Genomic DNA, 22,299 nt, shown 5'->3' with positions numbered 1-22,299 from the left:
TACCTCCCCTCGACCCCAAAGCTTAATACTTGTTTACCAAGTCAAAAAAGAGACACAGTTGATTCACAAGCTGGAGGTTTAAACTCGAGTAAGACATTTATGAAAACCTACACAGGAGCAGTGTCCTCCCCAGCCCAGGGGCCACTAGGCACAACACGAGACTAAAAACTCAACAGGGGAAGGCTGGCCACTCAGGGTTTGGGAGTATAGCCACCCCCACGTGGGGCTCAGGGATTTGGGGAATAAACAACACCTACTTGGAAAAGAATTGGGGAAGAAAACCAGCAACTGCCTTCTGCACGGGTGGGGACAGGGAAGGAGGCAGGGACAGGGGCAGGAGCATTTCACATCACTAACCCAACTTGGGAAACTGCAAGGGACCATCTTCAACTGGCCTTAAGGGGAAGACCAGCTGGATGATGGGAGAATCCACAGGAGGGAGAAGAGGAAAGGGAACGTGGTGAGGGGGCAACAGCCCCTTCCTTTCTGGGCACAGGAAGGCAGCCAGGGCACCAGGTCCAGGCAGTGACCACAAGGACAGCGCAGTTTTCTGCAGCTTAGAGATCACCCACCTGCCCTCACCCGGCTACTCATTCAGCCCGCCCGCTGGTGTAGGGCCCCCAGCGGTGGATGGCTGTGCGCCCGGGCCCTGCACCAGCCTCTCCCTTGTGGCCTGGGGCTCCTGGCTCTCGGGTGGCGGCAGCCTTCCCTCCCTGGGCGGTGCCTCCCTCGCCGCAGGCACCGACCCCCCTGCTCCTGCCCTTCCTCTGTGGGTGACGAGGCAGACGGATGCCCCCTGCCCCCTCCCTCCGATTTCTCTTGAAGGCCAGGCCGCTAATTTGAAAGGTTTCTTGAAAGATATTTCTTCTTCTTGGGGGTCTCCTTGGGCGGGACCTCCCTCTTGGCCTCAGCGCCCTGGCTAGGGGGGTGCCGGCTCCATGGCATCGCCAGTGGCCCCGGCTGCCTCCTTTGTTCCGTTCACGCGGGGCGACTCCCTTCACCTTTGGGGGGGTGAGTCTGCATGGCTTTTCGCGTGGCCGTCCTCCGGTCCGCTGACCTGAGCGGGGGGTAGCGCCGGCTGCCTCCTCTCCGTTCCCGTCGCCGCGGGGAGCCTTGGAGCTCTGGCTGCCCGTGAGCTGCCCGGGGCTCGAGCCGCAGTGGAACTTATCGATCGGTCCGGGTGGGCCTGGCCGGCAGGAGGGATGGTGCCTGAGGGGGAGGGTTGGCGGAGGAGACCGAGCTGCAGCTCCGCTCCGCGCCGGGATGCCCCACATATGACCTTTATATTATGTTCTAATTAGTCACACACTTAACTTTGTTCTGTGGTTGTCTGAGGTGGGCATTGTTTTATTCTCTTTTGGTAAACCTAGTATTAGGTACAGGGCCTGGGCCATAGTACACACTCAGTAATGTTTCTTAAATAAAGGAATGAATGGGTGATTGACACACCAAGCAAGTACTAAAGAGTAAAAATGTGTTGCCTTTTGCATATTAACACATTCTGAGAAGAGATGGGAGGAAGGTCTTGAATAACGTCAAATTATTTTTCAAAAAAACCTTCAGAGAATCTGATTTAGGTCTTTTCAAAGTGAGATACACATCAACTGCTGTCAAGATCAGATAAAAGCTGGAAGCCGGGTCTTCGATATCCGGGTAGCATGTTTGACTAACTAGCAGTCCTGCTATTACCATTTCAGAAAGTGGGAGGAGTGATTGCCAAGACCCAGAGGGGGACATCTTCAACAGTTTAAAATAAGGGAAGCTGAATGGGATAGAAGCAGGATCTGTGTTGATTGCACATCACCAGATAGAATTTCAAAAATCTGTTTTCCCACCAGTGGCTACAACTTTGTAAGAATAAATGGCCATTAGTTGTTACTGGATTTTTCTTGTTTTCAGTGGAACAACTTGATGACTTTAGTTTTGGAAGTTAAGAGTCCCACCCCTTTCGTGTGCAGACTTGGTAAACATTCCAGATTGCCTTGATGGCTCAGTCCCTTGACCAGCTTCCCAGCCCCTCCTTGTTCCCTAGTCCACACTTCTCCCCTTGTTACGGGATCACAGAACTTTGCATGGCCATCGAGTGCGGTTTAGAACCAGGATGGCGAAGTGCTACCTGGTGAGCAGTGCTGGTTATATTTTTTTGGACCTTGTGGAGAGTAAGTACCTGATGTGAAGATTCACCTTTTATGTTGCTAAGAATTTTCTGCTGAATGTAGAAAGTATTTTAGCGAAGGCCTTGTAAAATTTGCCATACATGCATTGAATGCAAATAATAAGCGTGTCGTTAGTCATGTTTTAGTTCAGTGTTCTAACTGGAATTGATGAAAAGATAAAAATTCTGCGCATCCCACTGAGACTTCCAGGTGGACTCAAAGTACCATCCTACAGGCTCGATTTGATTTGCTGTGTTGCAAACATTAAAGGTGTGGGACTGCCACTGTGGTTGTGTTAACGACACTGCCAGTGGTATAAGGACAGCCTGGCTCATGCACATGAGTGTTTTCTTGCCCCTGCTTCTCTGGACACCTCTTGAGGAAAAATTTCTATCCCTGCTAGAATCTGTCATCTCTACTCTGAATTATTTTGCCTTGGAAAATTAAGTGACATTATCCATCATTGAAATGAAAGGTGATTGTTAACCACCTAGGTCTAGACATTATGAATTACCTGTATTATCACATCTCTTGGATACATCTCGAAATGCTATGATTTTACATAAAAGCATAAATTATAGGATGAGAGAGATAAACCTTAACACATATTCTGCAGGTTCATAGACTTACACAGCCTATGACTGTCGTTGTATTGAAAATTGATCTTGATTGTTTTTAAAACTAAAACAACTAATTGAAAGCAAATTCACTTTAACTGGTGAGATTCAAGATGAAATTATAGTGGTCATGAATCAAGTTTTGTAACAAGATCTGCTAAAATGTCAGTATGCTGATGCCCAATTATTATTAATGACTAAAGTGTCTGATGTATTAATGGGAATCCACATAAGAAAAATAAAACATATATTTTGCTCTTACCCCTAAGTTGTGTCGCCACCATCTATAAATCAGGCAGAATTTGGGAATGTTTTGTCCAGCGTTCATCATTAATCAACAGAGTCAACAGTGGGGGGCCACCGTCTTTAGGAAACCCTTTCTGATATGGATTAAGCAAGTCACTTATAGTCATTGGGCTTCCTTCATTCTCCTTTTCATGTAAACCAGAAGGTTGTAGGTGGACCCATTCCTGGCTTCCAGTTTTTTTTTTACCAATTTGATTCTGTTCTCTGAGGTCTTTTTTTATTATTTTTTTAAATTAATTAATTAATTTGGTTGTGCCGGATCTTTAGTTGCGGCAGGCAGGCTCCTTAGTTGCAGCTCTTGGGCTCCTTAGCTGTGGCATACGTAATGTTAGTCATGGCATGCATGTGGGATCTAGTTCCCTGACCAGGGATCGAACCCAGGCCCCCTGCATTGGGTGCACGGAGTCTTAACCACTGCACCACCAGGGAAGTCCCCTCTGAGGTCTTCAAAGTTCTTTAAGAGGCACCCAGCACATGGACATTGTGATGTAGAAGGAATAGCATTGCATAGAGGCAGAACTGGGCTGTGATTAAGAGCTTCCTAGAAGAGAGCAGACTTGTGGTTGCCAAGGGGGGCAGTGGGGTGGGGGAGGGATGGATTGGGAGTTTGGGGTTAGCAAATGCAAACCATTATATATAGAATGGATAAACAACAAGGTCCTACTGTATAGCACAGGGAACTATATTCAATATCCTGTGATGTACTGCTATATTTATTTATTTATTTATTTTTCATTTATTTGTTTTTGGCTGTGTTGGGTCTTCATTGCTGTGGCGAGCAGGGGCTACTCTTTGTTGCGGTGTGCAGGCTTCTCATTGCAGTGGCTTCTCTTGTTGTGGAGCATGGGCTCTAGGCATGCGGGCTTCAGTAGTTGTGGCACGTGGGCTCAGTAGTTGTGGCATGCAGGCTCTAGAGCGCAGGCTCAGTAGCTGTGGCGCACAGGCTTAGTTGCTCCGCAGCATGTGGGATCTTCCCGGACCAGGGCTCGAACCTGTGTCCCCTGCATTGGCGGGCAGATTCTTAACCACTGTGCCACCAGGGAAGCCCCTGTACTGCTATATTTAAAATGGGTAATCAACAAAGACCTACTGTACAGCACAGGGAACTCTGCTCAATGTTATGGGGCAGCCTGGATGGGAGGAGAGTTTGGGGGAGAATGGATACATGTATATGTGGCCGAGTCCCTTTGCTGTGCACCTGAAATTATCACAACATTGTTAATCGGCTATACTCCAGTATAAAATAAAAAGTTAAAAAAAATCCTGTGGTAAACCATAATGGAAAAGAATATGAAAAAGAATATATATATGTATAATTGAATCATTACACTGTACCACAGAAATTAACACAATATTGTAAATCAACTTTACTTCAATACATTTTTTTTTTTTTAAGAGTTTCGTTGAGCCTCAGTGTCCTTAAATGAGAAGCTGGGCTTAAAAGTTCATTGCTCTTCACACTTGATTTTTAAGCCATAGAAATTTTCTACAAATGAAACCTTTCCTGGAATCCCACTATATAAAACCAGTAGAAGTGGAATTGCTCTGAAGTGAAATCCAGAGCCCCACTTATGTGGCTCATCCCCTGCATGCTAGATGGTCATTAATGTTCTTTCCAGTTCAGGAATTCTGTTGTTTGTGTTCATTTCAACTCAAGTTATATTAGTACTAAAGAGGCAATTCATGTGGAAAGGGGACATGATCTGAGACGCTAAATACAGAATGGCAATGCAAAGGCATATGTAAGGGACCTATACCAGCTATACATCAAGCTCCACAGTAATTATAAAATTTGTGATTCCAGGTATTTGTTTACACATAGTCTTATTTTCAGTGTGAATATGCTTTTAATGTTCAAAACAGAAGTGAACCTTTTGTACAACGTTGGTTATATCATTAAGTTTATTGATAAGCTGTCCCTGCGCTGTGAGTTTTTACACTGAAACATGTTTTCTTGCTTTTGTTGTAGTACGGAAGAGAAGAGAGTGATTGGACAATCACAGTATCCTGAATGGAAAAGAACAGGCTATCATTTGTGTGTTCTTGGGACAGACTGTTGCATTTGAATTAAGAGAAATTTCTTTGGCTACCTGTTTTTAGTTGTGCATAATGTAGTTTGTATTATCAGTGTTTCCAGGGCGATTGTTTCCTCGTGCCAGAGAAGATGAATTGCAGTCATCCAGTGGTAGTTTATAAACTTGCTCCTAGAAGCTTACCTTACCTTCTCTAGAAAGATGAGAATGGAAGCCATCTAAGCGTAGAATTTTCCTCCATAACCTGAGTGCTTCCCTTGGTACTTCAATCAGATAAAAAAGTGTTTATTCTTTAACATAAGTTACGTTCTGCTCCTCAACCAAGTGAGTGTTTTTGTGTTTGAAAAGCTGATCTGAGTAAATTTCATAGGTACCATTTCCTGCCACACATCTTCATCCTCAGAAAGTGTTTGTTGTTGTTGTTTTTTTAAATCAAGACTTTGAGAAACTGGATTTCCTCCCCTCATATTTCTTTCCAGGTCCCCTAAGTCCGTCTTAGGGAAAATCTCTCCCTCCTTCCTGATGTTCCGGTCTGCGCCAGGCTCTCCTGGTGCATCAGCAAGGCCCACCCCTGCCCTTTCCACATTGTGTTGTAATCAGCAGTCAGGCTTCACTACAAGACTGGGGGTCTTGTGCCTTATAGATCTTTGTATTCCCCTGCCTGTCACATAACAAGGAATGAATGAACATGTACCTTCTATAGAAGTGTACCTTCTTTGTTTCTATATTGTGAAACCTCTTTATTAGAATTTGTGATCGATTCTGACTTTGTCTGTATTTACCTCATTCAGCAGTTCACATGTGCATGAATATAAACAGAACTGGTGGCACTTAAAATGATAATGATTAACTTATTTTATTTTTAATTAACAATTTTCATATTGTCTTTATTGGAAGACCGTCTTGGAATTAAAGTAATAGCTCTAGAGAGATCGTGATACCATAGCAACCAAATGGAAATGATATATGTTTCGTGTTAAACACATAAATGTTGTGATAAATACAAAATAAATCATATTTAGTTTTTTGATAGAAAGCAAAGAGGTATATACTCTGGATTTTATACTCTGGTTTTATAGGTGCTCATTTCTGTTGAATGGGGATTGGATAAGCACATGGTTAGGGTACAGGGAGAGTGATTATAGATGATATTTTCCTTGTTTAGGAGCCATGAGTTAAAATTGTATCCTGGTTTATCTAGGGGAAAGTCAAATCTTGATAGAAAACATTTACCCTTGGAAGGTCAACTCTCAGACATTATATTTTGGTTTCCTTTAGTCCTAATAACTTTCATCTTGCTGATCATATTTCATCCTCTTTTCAGAGCAAGGAAAAAAATTCTAAAAGTTTTGCCGTGCTGGAAAATTTTCCTTAAGGCATTTAGCAGCACATAGCAAATGGGGCTTTGATTCTTTTCCAAGACTTTTGGCCATAGAATCTTTTTAGATAGGAACGGTAAAATGAAAATGAGGGAAGTATAAGATGAAAAGGAATGGTAAAAATGTCTTTTAGGGGGCTTTTAATTGGCGATCTGAAATCTTGGGAGAGTCTGTTCTTTTTAGGGAGGGCTGAAGTGCTTTAACTACCCTCTGCACAAGTTTGTTCACCAAGTAGCATTCTGAGAGTATACATTTGCCTTGGCCAAATCCTGGGACCTTATTTTCAATATTGTAGGCTAGAAATGACTTAAGGTAATCCTAACCTGTCAAGTAGCCCATAATAACCAGACTCAACATTCCTATGAGAAATGGAAATCATCTATTTGCCACAAATACATTTTATACTTTGCATCTCTGAATTAGTATGGCGAGACATGTTCGTTGTAAGAGTTCGAGAACAATATGTCTTGACATTATGTCTGTGTGATTTCTTTCATCAGACCTTAAGAGCATTTTAAGCCCTTTCTACCAGACTCTGTGAAGATGAAGGATATACATTTAAAGAAACAAGGTCTCCTAAAACAGAGGACACAATCTGCCATTCTCGTTTAAGTAATAAGACAGGAAATTGACCTTGACACTAACTTGTTAAATAGATTTAAAGGGAACATCTGCACATCTCTTTTCCTTGTGCACTATTTGTTTAATTGCAGTGGATTAATACAGCAAGAGTGGCACATTATAACTAGGCAATTATCCATTCTTGAAGACTTAGTTATCGCAACACTAATTGATCATTTAAGGCGTAAGATAGGCTAGCATTAGGAACATGTGAGGCTAATCTGCTCAAAAAGATCAACAAATTAATATTGTTGCTGATATTTGCATAATTGGCTGCAATTAGTTAATGTTTAATTGGGTTGATCAAATGGGATTCAGCAGTTCACATGTGCATGAATATAAACAGAACTGGTGGCACTTAAAATGATAATGATTAACTTATTTTGCGTGTTCTCTTCCTTCCACTTTTTTTTCAGTTTTTACACTTCAGACCAAGTTCATCAGCCTTTTTCAAAACACATCAGTAGAAACCAAGATTTTAAAACAAAGCTTTCAGGCGTTAGACAAAACCTGAGCATTTCCTAAAGCTATTCACTATTAGGAATTTTCTTTGTTACAGTCATTTATCAAGGCTTCAACTCATGATACACCACAAGAAGAGTCCATTTCAGGGATGTGTATCGTGCTCCCCAGAACCTGCAGGACTGAATAAACTAGTAATACCTAATAAAACCTTTACTTTGAAAAGTAAAAGGGAAAGAGGAATAAATGACTGAGAAAACTTGTTAGGGAATCACTTTTTTTTCTACCTGGTAAACACCGTTTATTCTGTTCTCAAAAGATTGTCACGAGAAAAAAAAAAAAGATCAGAGGTAGCAAGAAAGCGCCATGTCACATCGATTCTATAACTTGGCAATGTCAGCCCTCCTGAAGATCTGGGAAGCCTACATTATACACCCTGGGTGAAAACTCTTCATCATATCTAGCTTTCCTGAAATCAGAGTACTCTGGGGCACTTAAAGGCAATTAATGAGTATATCTTGGTCAAAAGAATTGTAGGAACTTTATTAGAGCTTCGGTTTCAGCTCTGCTTTAGGGAGTTTGTGCTATAAAATTAGCTGCCAACATAAGCTTATTTATTTTCCCCTTTCCCACTTAGTGCTCAATCACTGTATTCTTTTTCCTTTAAAAGTTCCTTTTTAAAATTATATGTTCACTTTACCCTTATGATTGGGAAAAATCTATTTTAAGCAGGAAAAGACAACATTCACTGTCAATGAGTGATATTTTCTAAAATATTTAGAGCAATAAACATTCATGAGAGGCACTAAAGCTTAGACAGGGGTTAGAGAAACATTGTAAGAGGCTCTTTGATTTCATGTCCTGATTCTAAATAAGATCAAAGGATTATTCCTTTAATGTGGATTTAGGATATGCAAAAACTTAAGTTATAAATAGTAATCCTGGCACATAATTTTAGTAGATGTTTATAACACCTATCACTTTGTTTTGCCACAAGTAGAATTTGTTCAGCTGTCTGTTTTCCAGATATCTCCTCAAGGAGAGGAGGCAGAGAGTACCACTCTCTGAATAATCATTACTTATTAATTGACAAAGATCACAGAGATTATAATTAATTGGATCAGTTAACTTGAGAAATGTTGATTGAGCACCCACAAATATGTGTCTAACACAACTCACAGTAGGGATTAGAAAGTTAGTTTTAGAAAATAAGTAGTATAAAGACATTACCTTCGTGGAGTTTATACTCTCCTACTTGAAGTTTTAGGTATAAAAGTAATATTTAATACAGTTAGATGATAAGGAGACAAAGGCCAGAGCACACCTCTGTTATTGGTGTGCTATCAAGAAATCACAATAAACATTTTCATCTCATTTTTAAAAGAAATAATGTCCTTTTTTCCCTTTCCTTTCTTTCCTCTCGTGGGAAACTACTCAGTAGATTAGTATTTAGGGGTTCTTGGTGTGAATTACCTCCCGGTTTACTGTTTACTGCTAACCTGATACATTTGTTAACTGCATTCCTTTGGAGCGATGTTAAGTTGTCATGGTTCATCTAACAAAAGAACACCTCAAACTACAGCATCCTTGCTGATCTTAAAGTCAGGTATTATTGAAATAAACAAAATGTTCCTAGAGTGACTTTTTCTGGAAAATGTCAATTATGAATCAAACTGTTGAGGCTGTTGGCTTGAAAATGATGGATTACAGCTACTCAGAAAATAGCAGGTGGAAGACGTAACATTAATACAACAGTTTTTCTCAGTTTGAGGTTTTAAAAGAAAGGCCATTTAAAGTATTGCAAAGAGATTCTTTTTTATCATTGCCAGAAAGTTCTTTTAAAAATACAAAGGTAGAAGAAAGTGATTTATTTTCCATCTTCAGTATACATACCATAGTAAAAAACTTCTCAGATATTAATTTGAGGAAGTGATAAAGAAACATATCAATAGAATAGAAACATATCAAGTGTTTGGAGGTAAATAATTCCCTGGGATCAGATATATGTAAACATATTTGCTTTAGTGAATGAGAAAGGCATGAAATTCAGTCTTAGCAAATGAGGTGGTCTTTAAAAATCTGCTGGATACAAGTATTGAAGTTTTAAGTAATCTTTGTATACTTTCTGTCTGAAAGTTTGTTTTGCATACCACATACCGATTAATAAGGTCTAAAACATGAGTTACCTAATGTTCTACCTATGGAACCCACTGCTGGGATGGTAAAAATTGCGAGCTGTGATACGGGAATGAATTTAAAATGTATTATCATTGACATGTATTTTCTCTACATGTCCACTGTCACAATGGCTAGGTTCCTTGTTACCCATCATTGAATGGAGACAATTTTAACTACAGAAGATGTCAGAGGAAGAACAAATGGTAGTAGAGAAAGTAAGGCAAAAAGTCGAACTTGCTTCTGTGCTGTCCAGGAGAGCTCTTTTTCCTCATTCTGCCAGCCGTCGGGATCTTTCAACATAGGTGCCAAGTACAAATAGTGCCAATTAGAAAGTGACTAAATATAGTGGTCAGCTTATCAGATAATCTTGAGATAATGATCTAACGGTCTTGTTACATGGGAGCTACTTTAGATTACTACCAATATGGTTAAGACTTTATACTTGCATAGTCTATAAGACCTATTTTGTCGTTTCTTCAACCATTTTATTTTAAGATCTGTGAAGCTTCTTGAGACTGAATGAAAGAATAAGTGGCAAGGAGTAGATGGTGACTTCTTTTTCCCCTTGGGAATACTATTGGCCACCATCCCCCTTTCCTTGGTGAAGGTTAACTGATTCGGAAATTCGTTGAATATTATCATTTTATTTTTAACTAAAATGTACAACGCGCTGCGATTTCCTCAAGCTAATTTCACAATGGTCATTACAGTCATTCTCAGCGTCAAGACAGGAATACAAATAACCTGCCTCAATTTCTACTTCATTGATAAGTGTTTGAAGGGTGTTGGTATTCAGGAATATGGCAGTAAGTAGATTCTGAATGAAATTTTAAGGATAAGCTGGCTAATCTGTATGCACCTATAAATTCAGATGGTCCCCTGTTGATGTAAAACAATGCATGATCCCATAGTTAGCCAATAAATGGAGCCTAACGCCCTAGGCTGAAGAATCTGTGCTTACTTGATATGGTGGCTGAGAGAAAAGTAGTGTGAGGAAGTAGTTTTTAAATCAGTTTATAGTTAGAAATGGGAGAATACCAGCTTAACTATGGAATGTTTAGAACGTGTTCTCTTGCATCTAAGTCTGATTGTAATGAAAAAGCCCCAGCCATTGCTTGTCTCAAATTTCTCTGGTTGTGTAGTGATTCTTGAGATTATCTTTAAGGATAATCAAGTAGAAAGAAATAAACATTTTATAAATAAGCCTTGGCTCTCATGAGCAATTGTTTAAAGATTATGTTAAAAGGATTTAAGCTCACTGAAAGCGTAATAATGGAAATGTGGAAAATATGGTGGGTAAAGGAAACTACCTCATTCTTCGAAGGTTTTGTAGAAGCACAATTAAGCATTCTTAAATGGCTTTGTTACGTATGAACCATCTGGTGTGAAAGAACTGTATTTGTAACGTCTAAAGGACCTGGAATAATTGTATTTTGCTGGCAATAGACATATTCTTTATTGTTCGCAGGTTCCTCATCAAATCCTCATCAAATTATACACTGATTCTGTCATCAATAAAACAATTTCAAGGATTCCTGTTTGTGTAGTCTCTTGAAATCAGCATTGTTGAATGCATAAAATAATAATGCTCAATTACCATTTTTTTGATGTTCCAAGGTTTTTGGTCATGGGATGTAAATGTGGTGTGGTGTTTTTAAACCAAAATGACTTTGAGAGAGAGAAGGGATTAAGCACACCAGAAAGACCTGAAACCGTACCCCTGGCTAGAGTCTAACTATGTCTCATATTTTCAAACATGTGGATAAGAAATTCAATGGGCATTTAAGAGTTGTCCTTTCCTCTGGGATGGATCCGTCTTTAGCAAAATTTAGCCTTGTCTTTTGCATTTTGAGCAGAATAAGGGGAATGGATTACTTCTTCCCATTCACTGTCATGAATCTCACTGATGAAACAACACACACACATATGTGGCTTTAGAATAAAACAGTATAAAGTGAAAGGCATTCGATTAAACTTAGAGAACATCATGATGTGTCCTTTTCGTCAAACAGTGATGTGTATAAATTACTCTCATGAGCACATACCTTTGAGAGAATAAAGCCAGATGCAGTATCTCTGAGGGTCACATATTTCATTCATTTTCTTGTGATTTGTCCCAACAATTGCAAGTGCAGCAAAACCTAAGGCTTCTCAAGGAGTTACTGTAAACTGAACTTAAAAGTGTCAAAGTGCTCAGTGACCCTCTTCTCCCGACCCTGTCAACCTGTGAAAATATTGGCCTTTATCAAGATTTTTATCAAGAAGTTATGTGCAGAGTTTGGAAGGTCCAGGTGAAGGTTATTAGTCAAGTTCTCTGACAGTGTCAATGCTCAAATCCCACAAGAGCGACAAAGATAGACCTGTCATTCCTGCGGGTGATGACATACATTCACTGGAGCTTATATGATTTATCAGATGAGACAGCAGTCTCCTTCAGCGTAGAAAGTGTCTCTTCTACATGGGTTTACTAACAGAAGCCAAAAAAAAAAAAGCGGGGAGCGGGGCAATTTTCAGCCTTTGTAATTATTTTTCTGTTACATCGATTCGATTTGATCTTAAGCATATTTTTTGAATCAAGAATTGATTCCACATACATGGCCTTTCATAGGTGCTTGACACCATCATATCTTTAGATGAAATGTTCTATGGTAGCCTGACACTACTTAAAATTGTGACGACTTGTAGAGTCACTCCTGTAACCAACAAACCCACAGCCAACACGTAGACTCTTCTGTGTAGAATCATCACTGGGCTTGTTCTCTAACTATGTCTTTTAGGCAGCAAGGATAGTTTTGATGGAAACCCATGGTTCCTTCTCTCCAAAGGTCGTCATCAGGAAGTCAATAGGATTTTTGAAAAATTACAACCCTAAGAGGTGGGTAGAGTGTAACACAAGAGCTTCACTTATGAAAACATTTTAGAGTTGCAAGATTCAGGCTGATTGTATCCTAAATGCAATATACCTATTTTTAAACTGAACTGATTGAATTAAGAGATTAAATTGCATTGATTTCAAGATAGTTACGATAATCTAGTAAACATTTCTCATCGATATCCATGATAATGATACGCAGAGGTAGTGCATGCTTTTCTCCGGCACCCTCCAAGCCACAGCTGGATGTAACGAAACCTCTTGCTGTGCAGGTTGCCTAACAAGTAATGGTTGAGAGCCACCCACTGATCCTTTGATCTTCAACTAGCTACTTAAATTAGTGAAAAAATGGAGATCCTTGTAGTACCAACCTCATGCATTACAAAGATTAATGAGTTAATATTGTAAGGCGCTTACAACAGTTCATGTGTAAAGCTGATGAGATTTGATTAAAAATAAGAGAGTGAACACAAAGACACAGGGGCTAATAGATACTTCACCATATACTGGTGAAGAAGCTGGGATCAGCCCCTCCCTCTAGGCCTGGTGGGGGGGGGGGTGTGGAACGTCCCAGATCCAGGGTGCAAATACTTGCTACAGGACAAGTGGCATCATCTAGCTCCCCTTACTGCATAAGGTGAGTTTAGAAACGTGTGATCTGCTCAAGCCTGGAGATAAAAGCCGTTAAGCAGTGGTTGGTAAAATTATTGAGAAGTAATCAGGTGTTTTCAGTTTTTAGAAATACAAATTGTTTCATGTTCCACATGAATATAACCATGATGGTTAATTTCATGTGCCCATTTGACTAGGCAACGGTATCCAGTTGTTTGGTGAAACACTAGCCTAGATGTTGCTGTGCAAACAGTATTTTTTTTAATGCGATTAACTTTTTTTTTTTTTTTTTTTGGCTGTGTCATGTGGCATGTGGGATCTTAGTTCCCCAACCAGGGATTGAACGCACACCCCCTGCATTGGAAGTGCGGAGTCTTAACCACTGGACCGCCAGGGAAGTCTGTGATTAACGTTTAAATCAGTAGAATTTGAGTAAAGCAGATTATTCTCCCTAATGTGGGTGGGCCACATCCAATCACTTGAAGGCCTTAAGTCATGTTATATATTATACATAAATATTATATAGGTTCTGTATACATTGGTTCTGTTTCTCTATAGAATCCTGACTAGTACAACAATGAACAACATTCTTAACACTCTTACTTATGGTTCCCTCTTCTAAGGAAGAAAATCATGTGCTATATTATTTCCTTTTGACTCTGGTGTCTTACCTAAGGCATGCCTAGCTTTCAGAAAATTGTTCATTGCATAAGGCACCGGTGATAGTTTGTTCAGAATTCCAGGACTAGCTACGTTATACAACCCAAACTGACTAAATGAAGGCAGACCTCACCAGTGAAATTTCAGGCATCAGTGAGGAAAATATTTTTTAGTGTTGGGTCATGAAATACCCCATAAAATACTGTTAGCTTAGTGTTTCTTGCCTGAATCGATGTCCTTAGAATGCAATGCGGCCGAAAGTAGATGGTAAGAACTCCCTTTTTGGTATAATTAAGGGATGGGGTTATTTTGTCAGGTGAGCAGTCATCTTGGTGGCAGAAATCAGTTTCACAGACCCACTAGGCTACAAGGGTCATCATGGAGTCGTCTGGACCGTGCTGACCTCACACAGCACGGCCACCAGGTCCAACCCCATACTTACCGATGCTCTCACTACCACTCTCAATTTAGGAATCATCTTTGTAGTTGTCTGGACTTTTATTTACCTACCTTCCCCATATATTAAAGTTATATTTTGCAAGACAGTCTTTGTAAACTCCTGAGTAAAGAGAACCAATCGGTCTGCTTCTCCAGTGATATTTGACAAGGCAATTTAAAGGCAATAAGAAGCCAAATGAGGTTAAGTGATGGGGACAGAGAACATCCAAAATACTTCCTCATCAGTTTGGTTTTTGTCACATGAGAAGGTGATTTCGTATTTCCTATGAGAAGAAATGGCATATTTCTTGGGCTGGCTTTTGCCATAAGCACGAGGTTAATGTTTGCATTTTCTGCAAGAGTAGTCCTCCGCCCCAGTTTAATGCAAACTCTCTCTCTCTCTCTCTCTCTTTTTTTTTTGGCTGTGCTGAGCAGCATGCAGGATCTTAGTCCCCCAACCAGTGATTGAACCCGTGCTTCCAGCGATGGAAGCTTGGAGTCTTAACCACTGGACTTCCAGGGAAGTCCCTGCAAACTCTCTTTAATGTCAATAATTCCAACACATTTCAACAGTTATTCTCATGACTATTCACTGACTTGAATGGCTAGTATTCAGCTGAGCATATGAAGGCCACAGATGGTTCTACTCTCATCCTTCCGCGCTCATCTAGGTGACCATGAGAACTTATCATTTTTTATGTCAACGGTTGCCTCTACCACTTGACCGATAACTCTTCAAAGGATTACATCTTCCTCATTCTCCTATCTTCTCAGAGCAAAATTCTTTAATCCTATTATATAATCAATCCTATTATGTAATTGTAAACAGTGGCAAATAACAATGACAATCATATAAGCAGAAACAAAACCTCACATGAAAAAGAAAACTTGGCACCAAAACTCAAGATGTAAAATAAGACAAGAAAAAGAAACTCCCATCAACATACTCACGTGTGGTGCTAGAAAATGTGCAGCGGTGCACAGCAGCTGACAGGTGTTACCTTACAGATGCAGCCTACACTGACAAGTATGTATTAAATATGATTATGTGGTGTGTATTAAACACCCTGTGTAGTGCTCAGCATCTAGGAGGTACACAATATCTGTCAGCTCCACACTTTTTCTTGAAGCACCACTTAGCTCCAAGTATTGAAGACATCTCATCTGCAGACTTAATCTCACCTCATTCATGAGTTAATTGGAAACAGGTCTGATAGTACATTAACAGCAGAAATTCAGAAGCATGAAATTAGCTTTGCTGTCCTAATCCCAGCATCTGGTGTCTCTTGGATGAGCTCCTGGATCCCACTGCGCTTTCTCCCTAACCCTCAACCTGCGTGTCCGTCCATCCTGATTGACTGGATTTCTGCGCTGATACAGTTCTTTGTAAGAATCACCCTGCTCACAGCCTCAGCCCATCTGACCGGGGCCCAGCCACTGCCTCAAGCTTGGACATCGTCTCTTCCTACCTAGACATAGACTAATCCAGTTTCCATCCAGGTTGACTCCTTTGGAACAAAATCACTGCCTATTGCTCGATTATGATGATTGCTGGACCCCATCAACCAGACTGTAACCATTCATTATTGAAAATGACCTTGATTAGACCTGAGTTTGCCAAAACCCATGGACAAGGTAATTCAGGCTGAGCCCTATCTCCCCCATCAGGTGGCATCTTGCCTGGCACTGTTTTCGTCTGCCGGCTTGCTCTTGATCTCAACTCGCAAGAGCTCCTTCTTGGCCCAAAGAGACATAAGCATTTAGCTTTGAAAATCATCTTAGCTTCCTGTTGCTTGGGATTAATTTAATTTATTGTTTTTAGAGAGTGACTTTTAAAATCTAAAACAACTACTGGATGAGTTTCGAAGTTATCTAAAACCTCACTACCCAAAGCATCGTTACTAGACGAACAACATGGGCCTCCCCTAGGCACTTGTTAGAAGTGCAGAATCTCAGGCCCCTCCCCAGATCTACTGAATCGGAATCTGCATTTTAACAAGGTAATTCATTTGCACATTCACATTTGAAAACTCTGATCTAAATACTTCTCAGCAAACATCAAATGGAGGTACTCCTGAGAAACTATTTCGAGGTTAGAAAAAGATTTGTTTATTTTTAAAAATATTTTCTGTTGGTTTTGTATAGATATTCTTTATTTTGTTTAGGTTATATCTCTTTCTTCCCTCTATTATTATTATTATTATTATTGTTATATTTTTTGGCCGCACCTCAAGGCTTGTGGTATCTTAGTTCTCCGACCAGGGATTGAACCCGGATCTTCAGCAGTAAAAGTGCAGAGTCCTAACCACTGGACCACCAGGGAGTTCCCAGAAAAACATTCATCTGAAAGATAGAATCAATCTTATCAACAAAGGCATTTGTTCTGAAGTCGAAATGGTTTTACGTCACTGTACTCAAGGTAGTCAAGTTTGCTCAAAACCCAGCATGTGCAGGTTTGATTATGAAATGCACTTCCTGAATTGCTAATTATTTCTGAGTTTTCTCCTGGTACTTCCTTTCTGTCTCAGCCTCATGTGAGTAAATTTTCACAGTGGTCTCCGTGAAAATTACCACACGGGAAACAACAGGAGACTCTTAATTACTGAATTCCCACACAGCATTTATTCTTTATATTAGAGCCATCGGAGAGCCTCTGGACATATATACACAATTAAAAAGATAAACAAGATTCCCAGCCAAGTTGCAGCTGTTCTTAACTTTCTTGGAACACTAACCTGGATAACTGCTTCCTTTTATATCAGAGTAAGTTCCCTGCCAGTGACAGTTCATTGTCTAATAACCTGAGGGACTGGAATGTGCTTGTGAGGCAGTGCAGGTGCAGCGCTGGGCCCAAGGGATCCCGGTGGCTTTTCCTTCCCCAGCTCTGAGTGTAGTAGGTTTCTTAGAACCTGAAATTAGGGTGCTGAGAGGCAAGTCAGTTAGGTTTAGCTCCTACCAGAAGAATGTTTCTTGCTCTACTGTGGACCAGAAGTGACTCTTACATTGGCTGCACTACACCTAAACCAGCACAGACAGAAGAAACAGCTGGCCCTTTTAGATCATTCTTTTTTTTTTTTTTTTTTTTTAGATCATTCTTATGTTTAACATGTTAGGAATTTTTTTTCTCTAAAGTCTAAAATCCTTTTTGCTGCCAAATGAACACATTTTCATACATATTCTATCTACAGACAGACATCTACACACTGGAGAAAATGATAGAATATTAGTGTTCAGTGTTCAATAATTCTTCTCTAGGTGAAACTCCAATTCTCTTTGTGCCTCATTTTTTCTCTTTAACTTTTGTGTCTTTTTAAAAACCCTCTCAAAGCTCTCTTCTTCTCTCAGCCTTCAGACTCTGCACCCGGACAGTGAGCTTTAGTAACCTTCTGGGCAATGGAGAGGACGCAGTCCTTACAGGCAGCATTCCTTTTATACTTCCTGATATGATGCTCTTTTTCTTACATTGCTTTACTCCCCCCTGGAGAATCAACTGTAGTTATTTCTTCAGTGGCTTTTTCTGTTCAGCCATTGTGGTTGTCCCTTTTACCCCTCTTCATCCTCGTTTAAGGTACTTTCTCCAGTTTGCCAGTAAATAACAGGTCTACTTCTAACTTCCAGATAGTCCTTGTGTTGCTAAAATGAAATTTGGTGTCACCAGTGATTAAACCAAGAGGAAACTCCAAGCAGTTGTAGTGTAATGCTGGGCAACAGACTGAAGTCAGGAGTTCTGGACGTGAGGCTCTGACCCCCCATCTCCTCCACCAGCTCCGCCAACTGGCCCCGTGACCTTGAACAGATTTACTGCTCTAAAAAGAAGGACTTCCATTAGTTGACTCCTTAAGTCTCTTCTTGCTCTAAGCTTCCTTCAGTCTGAGAAATCTGTCATTAGTGGACTCAGTCTTTTTCATGATCCTTTCCATCCCTCCACTCTCCTTTAATTTTTCTATTTTTAAGAGCTCATTTGCTTAAAAATTACTCTTAGGAGAGAATCTGAAGGTAATCATCTACTTTTAATAAAGGAAGTATTAAGGAATATATACAAAAATCCAAAACATTATAAAGATTAATACTTTTATCATTATGCACAACTTTAATAAATAAAATATCACCATTAAAGTTTAATCCACTCAGTATTTTTTTTTTTTTTTTTTTTGTGGTACGTGGGCCTCTCACTGTTGTGGCCTCTCCCGTTGCGGAGCACAGGCTCTGGACGCGCAGGCTCAGCGGCCATGGCTCACGGGCCCAGCTGCTCCGGACCAGGACACGAACCCGTGTCCCCTGCATTGGCAGGCGGACCCTCAACCACTGCGCCACCAGGGAAGCCCCACTCAATATTTTAATTTAATCCTCTCATCTATTGCCATTCCTTCTCTATACCTAGGAGGTAACCTCTCTCCAAGATAGTCTTTTAGCCTTTAATGTAAATTCAAGTCATAGTGTTATCTTTGCGAGGGCTATTGTATTTTAGCCTAAGCTCTAATAATAAAATAAATAAATTATAAATACATTTATCAGAATTTTTGGCAGATGGAAAAGACGCGAGGAGCAGAGTGTCCATCCCAGTGGAAAGAGCTGACGCTGAGAATCATAATATACCTATATTTTGTCCTACGTGTGTCAACAAGTGGGCATTTCCTGTTGCCGGTGTTTTATTTACATATGGAGGGCTCTTGTAACAGTACTAATTCTAACTTTTCTTTCGCATTTTTTAATTGCTTAACATCCTTGTTCATTAGCTTTCTCTTTGGAAACTGAATATGGAGGAATATGGGAACAGTAGTGGTATCTACAGGAATGAGACAAAGAATGACTACTTTACGATTTATTAGTTCAACAACAAACTTGTTTAATTTAGAACACATATCAGTAATTATGTCAGTCCTAGCTGACAATCACCTATAACAACACTTGGAGTTACTAGGCTTTTGCTCTGCCCACAATGTTGCCAACATCATCTTTGCTTTTTCCTTACCAACCATCTTCCAGCCATACTGACCACCTTCCGGGTTCTCAAAAATATGCAGATCCATCTCTCTCCCAGGCCTTTCACACATGCTCTTCTTCTGCTCTTCACAGTGTTAGTTATTTCTCCTCCTCCATCTCCTCAGATGGCCGCCTCGTCTACAGTGGATCCGCACTCCCCTTATCTCATCTCAGCCCTCTCTTAGTTTTCCTCTAAGCATGTATCACAATTGCAATTTTACTGTCTCCTGTTTTAAAACATAAGCACTGTGTGGGCAGACACCTTTCTGTCTTCCTTACCAATTGCTTACCATAGTCTTTAGCAATAGGAGGGATTTAATTGTATCTTTTAAAAGAAAAAAGTAAGAGAGGGAAAGAAAGAAAGAAAGAAAGAAAGAAAGAAAGAAAGAAAGAAAGAAAGGAAGGAAGGAAGGAAGGAAGGAAGGAAGGAAGGAAGGAAGGAAGGAAGGAAGGAAGGAAGAGAAAGAAAGAAAGAAAGGAAAGAAGGAAAGAAAGAAAGAAAGAAAGAAAGAAAGGGAAAAGAAAGAAAGAAAGAAAAGAAAGAAAGAAAGAAAAAGATGAGATGGAAGGAAGGAGGGAAGGAAGAAGGAAGGAAAAGAAAGAGACAAAGTGAGTACTCACTTTCTGTATAAATCTTGTGTCTTTTTTTTTTATTAGTAATTCATGGAAATATCCCTTGACTGTGGTTCAAGTCTTTGCCACAATGAATCTTATTGTATGGTAAATTGGGCATTTCTTCATTAAATTATTGGTTTGAAAGAGAATCTTGACATTTTCAAGTCCTTTAAATAGACTTAAAGCACCAGCACTAGCAGTCAACCATCTTTGGGAGGCTATTGTAGATTTTTTTTAAAAACTTTTAACTTTGTGATAATTACAGATTCACATGCAGTTGTAAGAAATAATTCACAAGAACCTTGTGTATCCTTCACTCAGTTGCCCCCAGTGGTAACATCTTGCATTACTATAGTACAGCATCACAACCAGGAAAATTATTGTTTTTAACAAAGTGACAGGTTTGTTTTGTCTTTTTCAATTCCAATTCTTTATTCATTCTTCATCTCTTTCACAAGAGAGCTTGAGGTGGTATATAAAAAGGATAAATATAATACCATTGTTTTACAATTAATTACAAAGGAGGAAAACAAGGTTAAAAGCAGCTAAGAAAATAAGGTTAACTCTTGGGGCTAATTCAAAGTTTATAACCTAGTTCTCTGCAGGGTCAACAGATTCTAATTAATTCCCAACAGGAAACATGCCAACTCTTCAATGGAAGACAAAGCCTTTCTTAGTTCCTAAAACAATAAAAAGTTCTCATAACGGACAACTAAGTATGCTTATAAGAGACACAGTTTTTAATCACTTTCCTTGAATTACAGTGAATGTGACAATTGGGGAACCACAGAGCTAACTCTTTAGCTAAATATCTGCCTCCTGCAAGACAATAGGTCTTATCATAGACCTTTAGGGTCACTCACGTAGCATCAAAACGCTCGATGCTAAATTATCAAACTGCACAGTATTATTAAACTCCTATGAGTCAGTCACGGGGAACAGGCAGGTCTACTCAAAAATATTCTGGTTTTCCTCCTTCTGGGTCTCTATTAAGATTGCAATTTCCAGCCCCCTTGAAGTTAAGCTTAGCCAGTGACTTGCTTAAGCCAATGAAATATGAGTGGAATTGACATGTGTCACTTCCAAGTGGAAGCATTTAATTGGTGGTGTCAACTGCACACCTCTTTTCCCTACTTCAGTGATAGTGGGATCATGAGTTAGCAAGAAGCCTCCATTATCCTGGGCCCCAAGAGACTAAATGAAGCAGAGACCTCTCTGCTGATCCATGTTGGACTCATTGCATGAATGAGAAATAAACCTGGATGGAGGTTGAGATTTGATAGTTGTTCATTATCATAGGTTAACTTGATAGCCCATCTTGGTTGTTATAGGAAAAAAGAATCCCTTAAAATATAGTTACTTAATTATTCTATCTAGTCAGGTTCCTTTTCTTGAGGCTATCTATGCCCATTTCCTCCCATTGGTGAGTGTGGAAAAGACTGGTTGCAGAATTAAATAGATCTTGCCACCAATTTAGCTGTAAGTATAATTTGGTCCTCGTTTGCTCTGAAAATAATCTGTCCATGACACTCTACGTGAGGATGACTCTAGCAACATACTGAAACTTTGGGAACATCTCATGACTAGTCCCATAAGAACTAGTTGACTCGTTAAAGGAGAATAGCTCATCATTAAAACCCAAACCTCGGGGGTCAAGTGACAAAGTGAGATGGGAGGATGTTTGCTTTTGATACATCTGACATCTCCCATTGCTGTGACTGCTTCCTGCACTTCATCCTTACAGGCACTACTCACTCTTTGGTGATAAAAGGAAAGGGGAAAAGGTACTCACACAAAGCATTTTTAATTATCTGTTAATTGGATGAAATGGCAGTTAAAGTGCCTAAGGGCTATATGCATATTCACAGATTGTCTTCAAAGGGTACAATTACCAAAGCCAATGAAAAAGATTATGAGTTCATATTGGATTGTGATTTGGGGCGGAGGAGTGTGAGGTCTGTTCAGATATCTTCCTCCAAATAGCTCCTAAGATTAATTTGTCTCGCTGGTTTTATATGATAATGTGTAGAGGTACAGTTTGCCTGGGAGCATAGCATATTTGTCAAAGGAACAATTTCCACAGTGGGTAGTCATTGGCCACTTTCCTGATTGCTCTAGGTGTACAATACTCAAGAGGTACAGGATGGATTTCTTACTCAATATAAAAGTTTAGATAATATTTTCCATGATTTCCATGTCTAATATTATTTCCATCAGAAATAAGTATTTCTGCTTGTGGTAAAGATTAAATATAATATTCCCTTTGTGAATTTCCATGGGAACATAAAAACAGTATTTTTGAGAGTAGTAGCAACATTTTCTTTCAGAGCTGCCGAAAAGAGTATGGAAAAGACATTTTGGGATACC

At 39.8% G+C, this 22,299-nt stretch overlaps 1 protein-coding gene and 1 pseudogene across 4 annotated transcripts in view; one reads left to right on the top strand and one right to left on the bottom strand.

Moving 5' to 3' along the window:
• Window positions 1–22,299, top strand: part of BCAT1 (branched chain amino acid transaminase 1) — a 222,423-nt gene that overhangs the window by 89,439 nt on the left and 110,685 nt on the right. The window contains exon 11 of one of the 4 annotated variants that reach the window (XM_033430237.2): window positions 7,529–11,284. The exons of 2 other annotated variants lie outside the window; for them this stretch is intronic. In XM_033430237.2, coding sequence (XP_033286128.2) covers window positions 7,529–7,579 — 51 coding nt within the window. In that variant the 3' untranslated portion in view covers window positions 7,580–11,284. Of the gene's footprint in view, window positions 1–5,048; window positions 11,285–22,299 lie in introns of those variants that run through there. One more of the 4 variants, XM_004270911.3, reaches the window with a different exon arrangement.
• On the bottom strand, window positions 591–1,274 carry LOC125960439 (MARCKS-related protein-like; annotated as a pseudogene).

The sequence above is a fragment of the Orcinus orca genome, chromosome 11, assembly GCF_937001465.1.
Source record: "Orcinus orca chromosome 11, mOrcOrc1.1, whole genome shotgun sequence".
Lineage (NCBI taxonomy): Eukaryota > Metazoa > Chordata > Mammalia > Artiodactyla > Delphinidae > Orcinus > Orcinus orca.
This window is presented reverse-complemented; position numbering and strand designations above follow the sequence as displayed.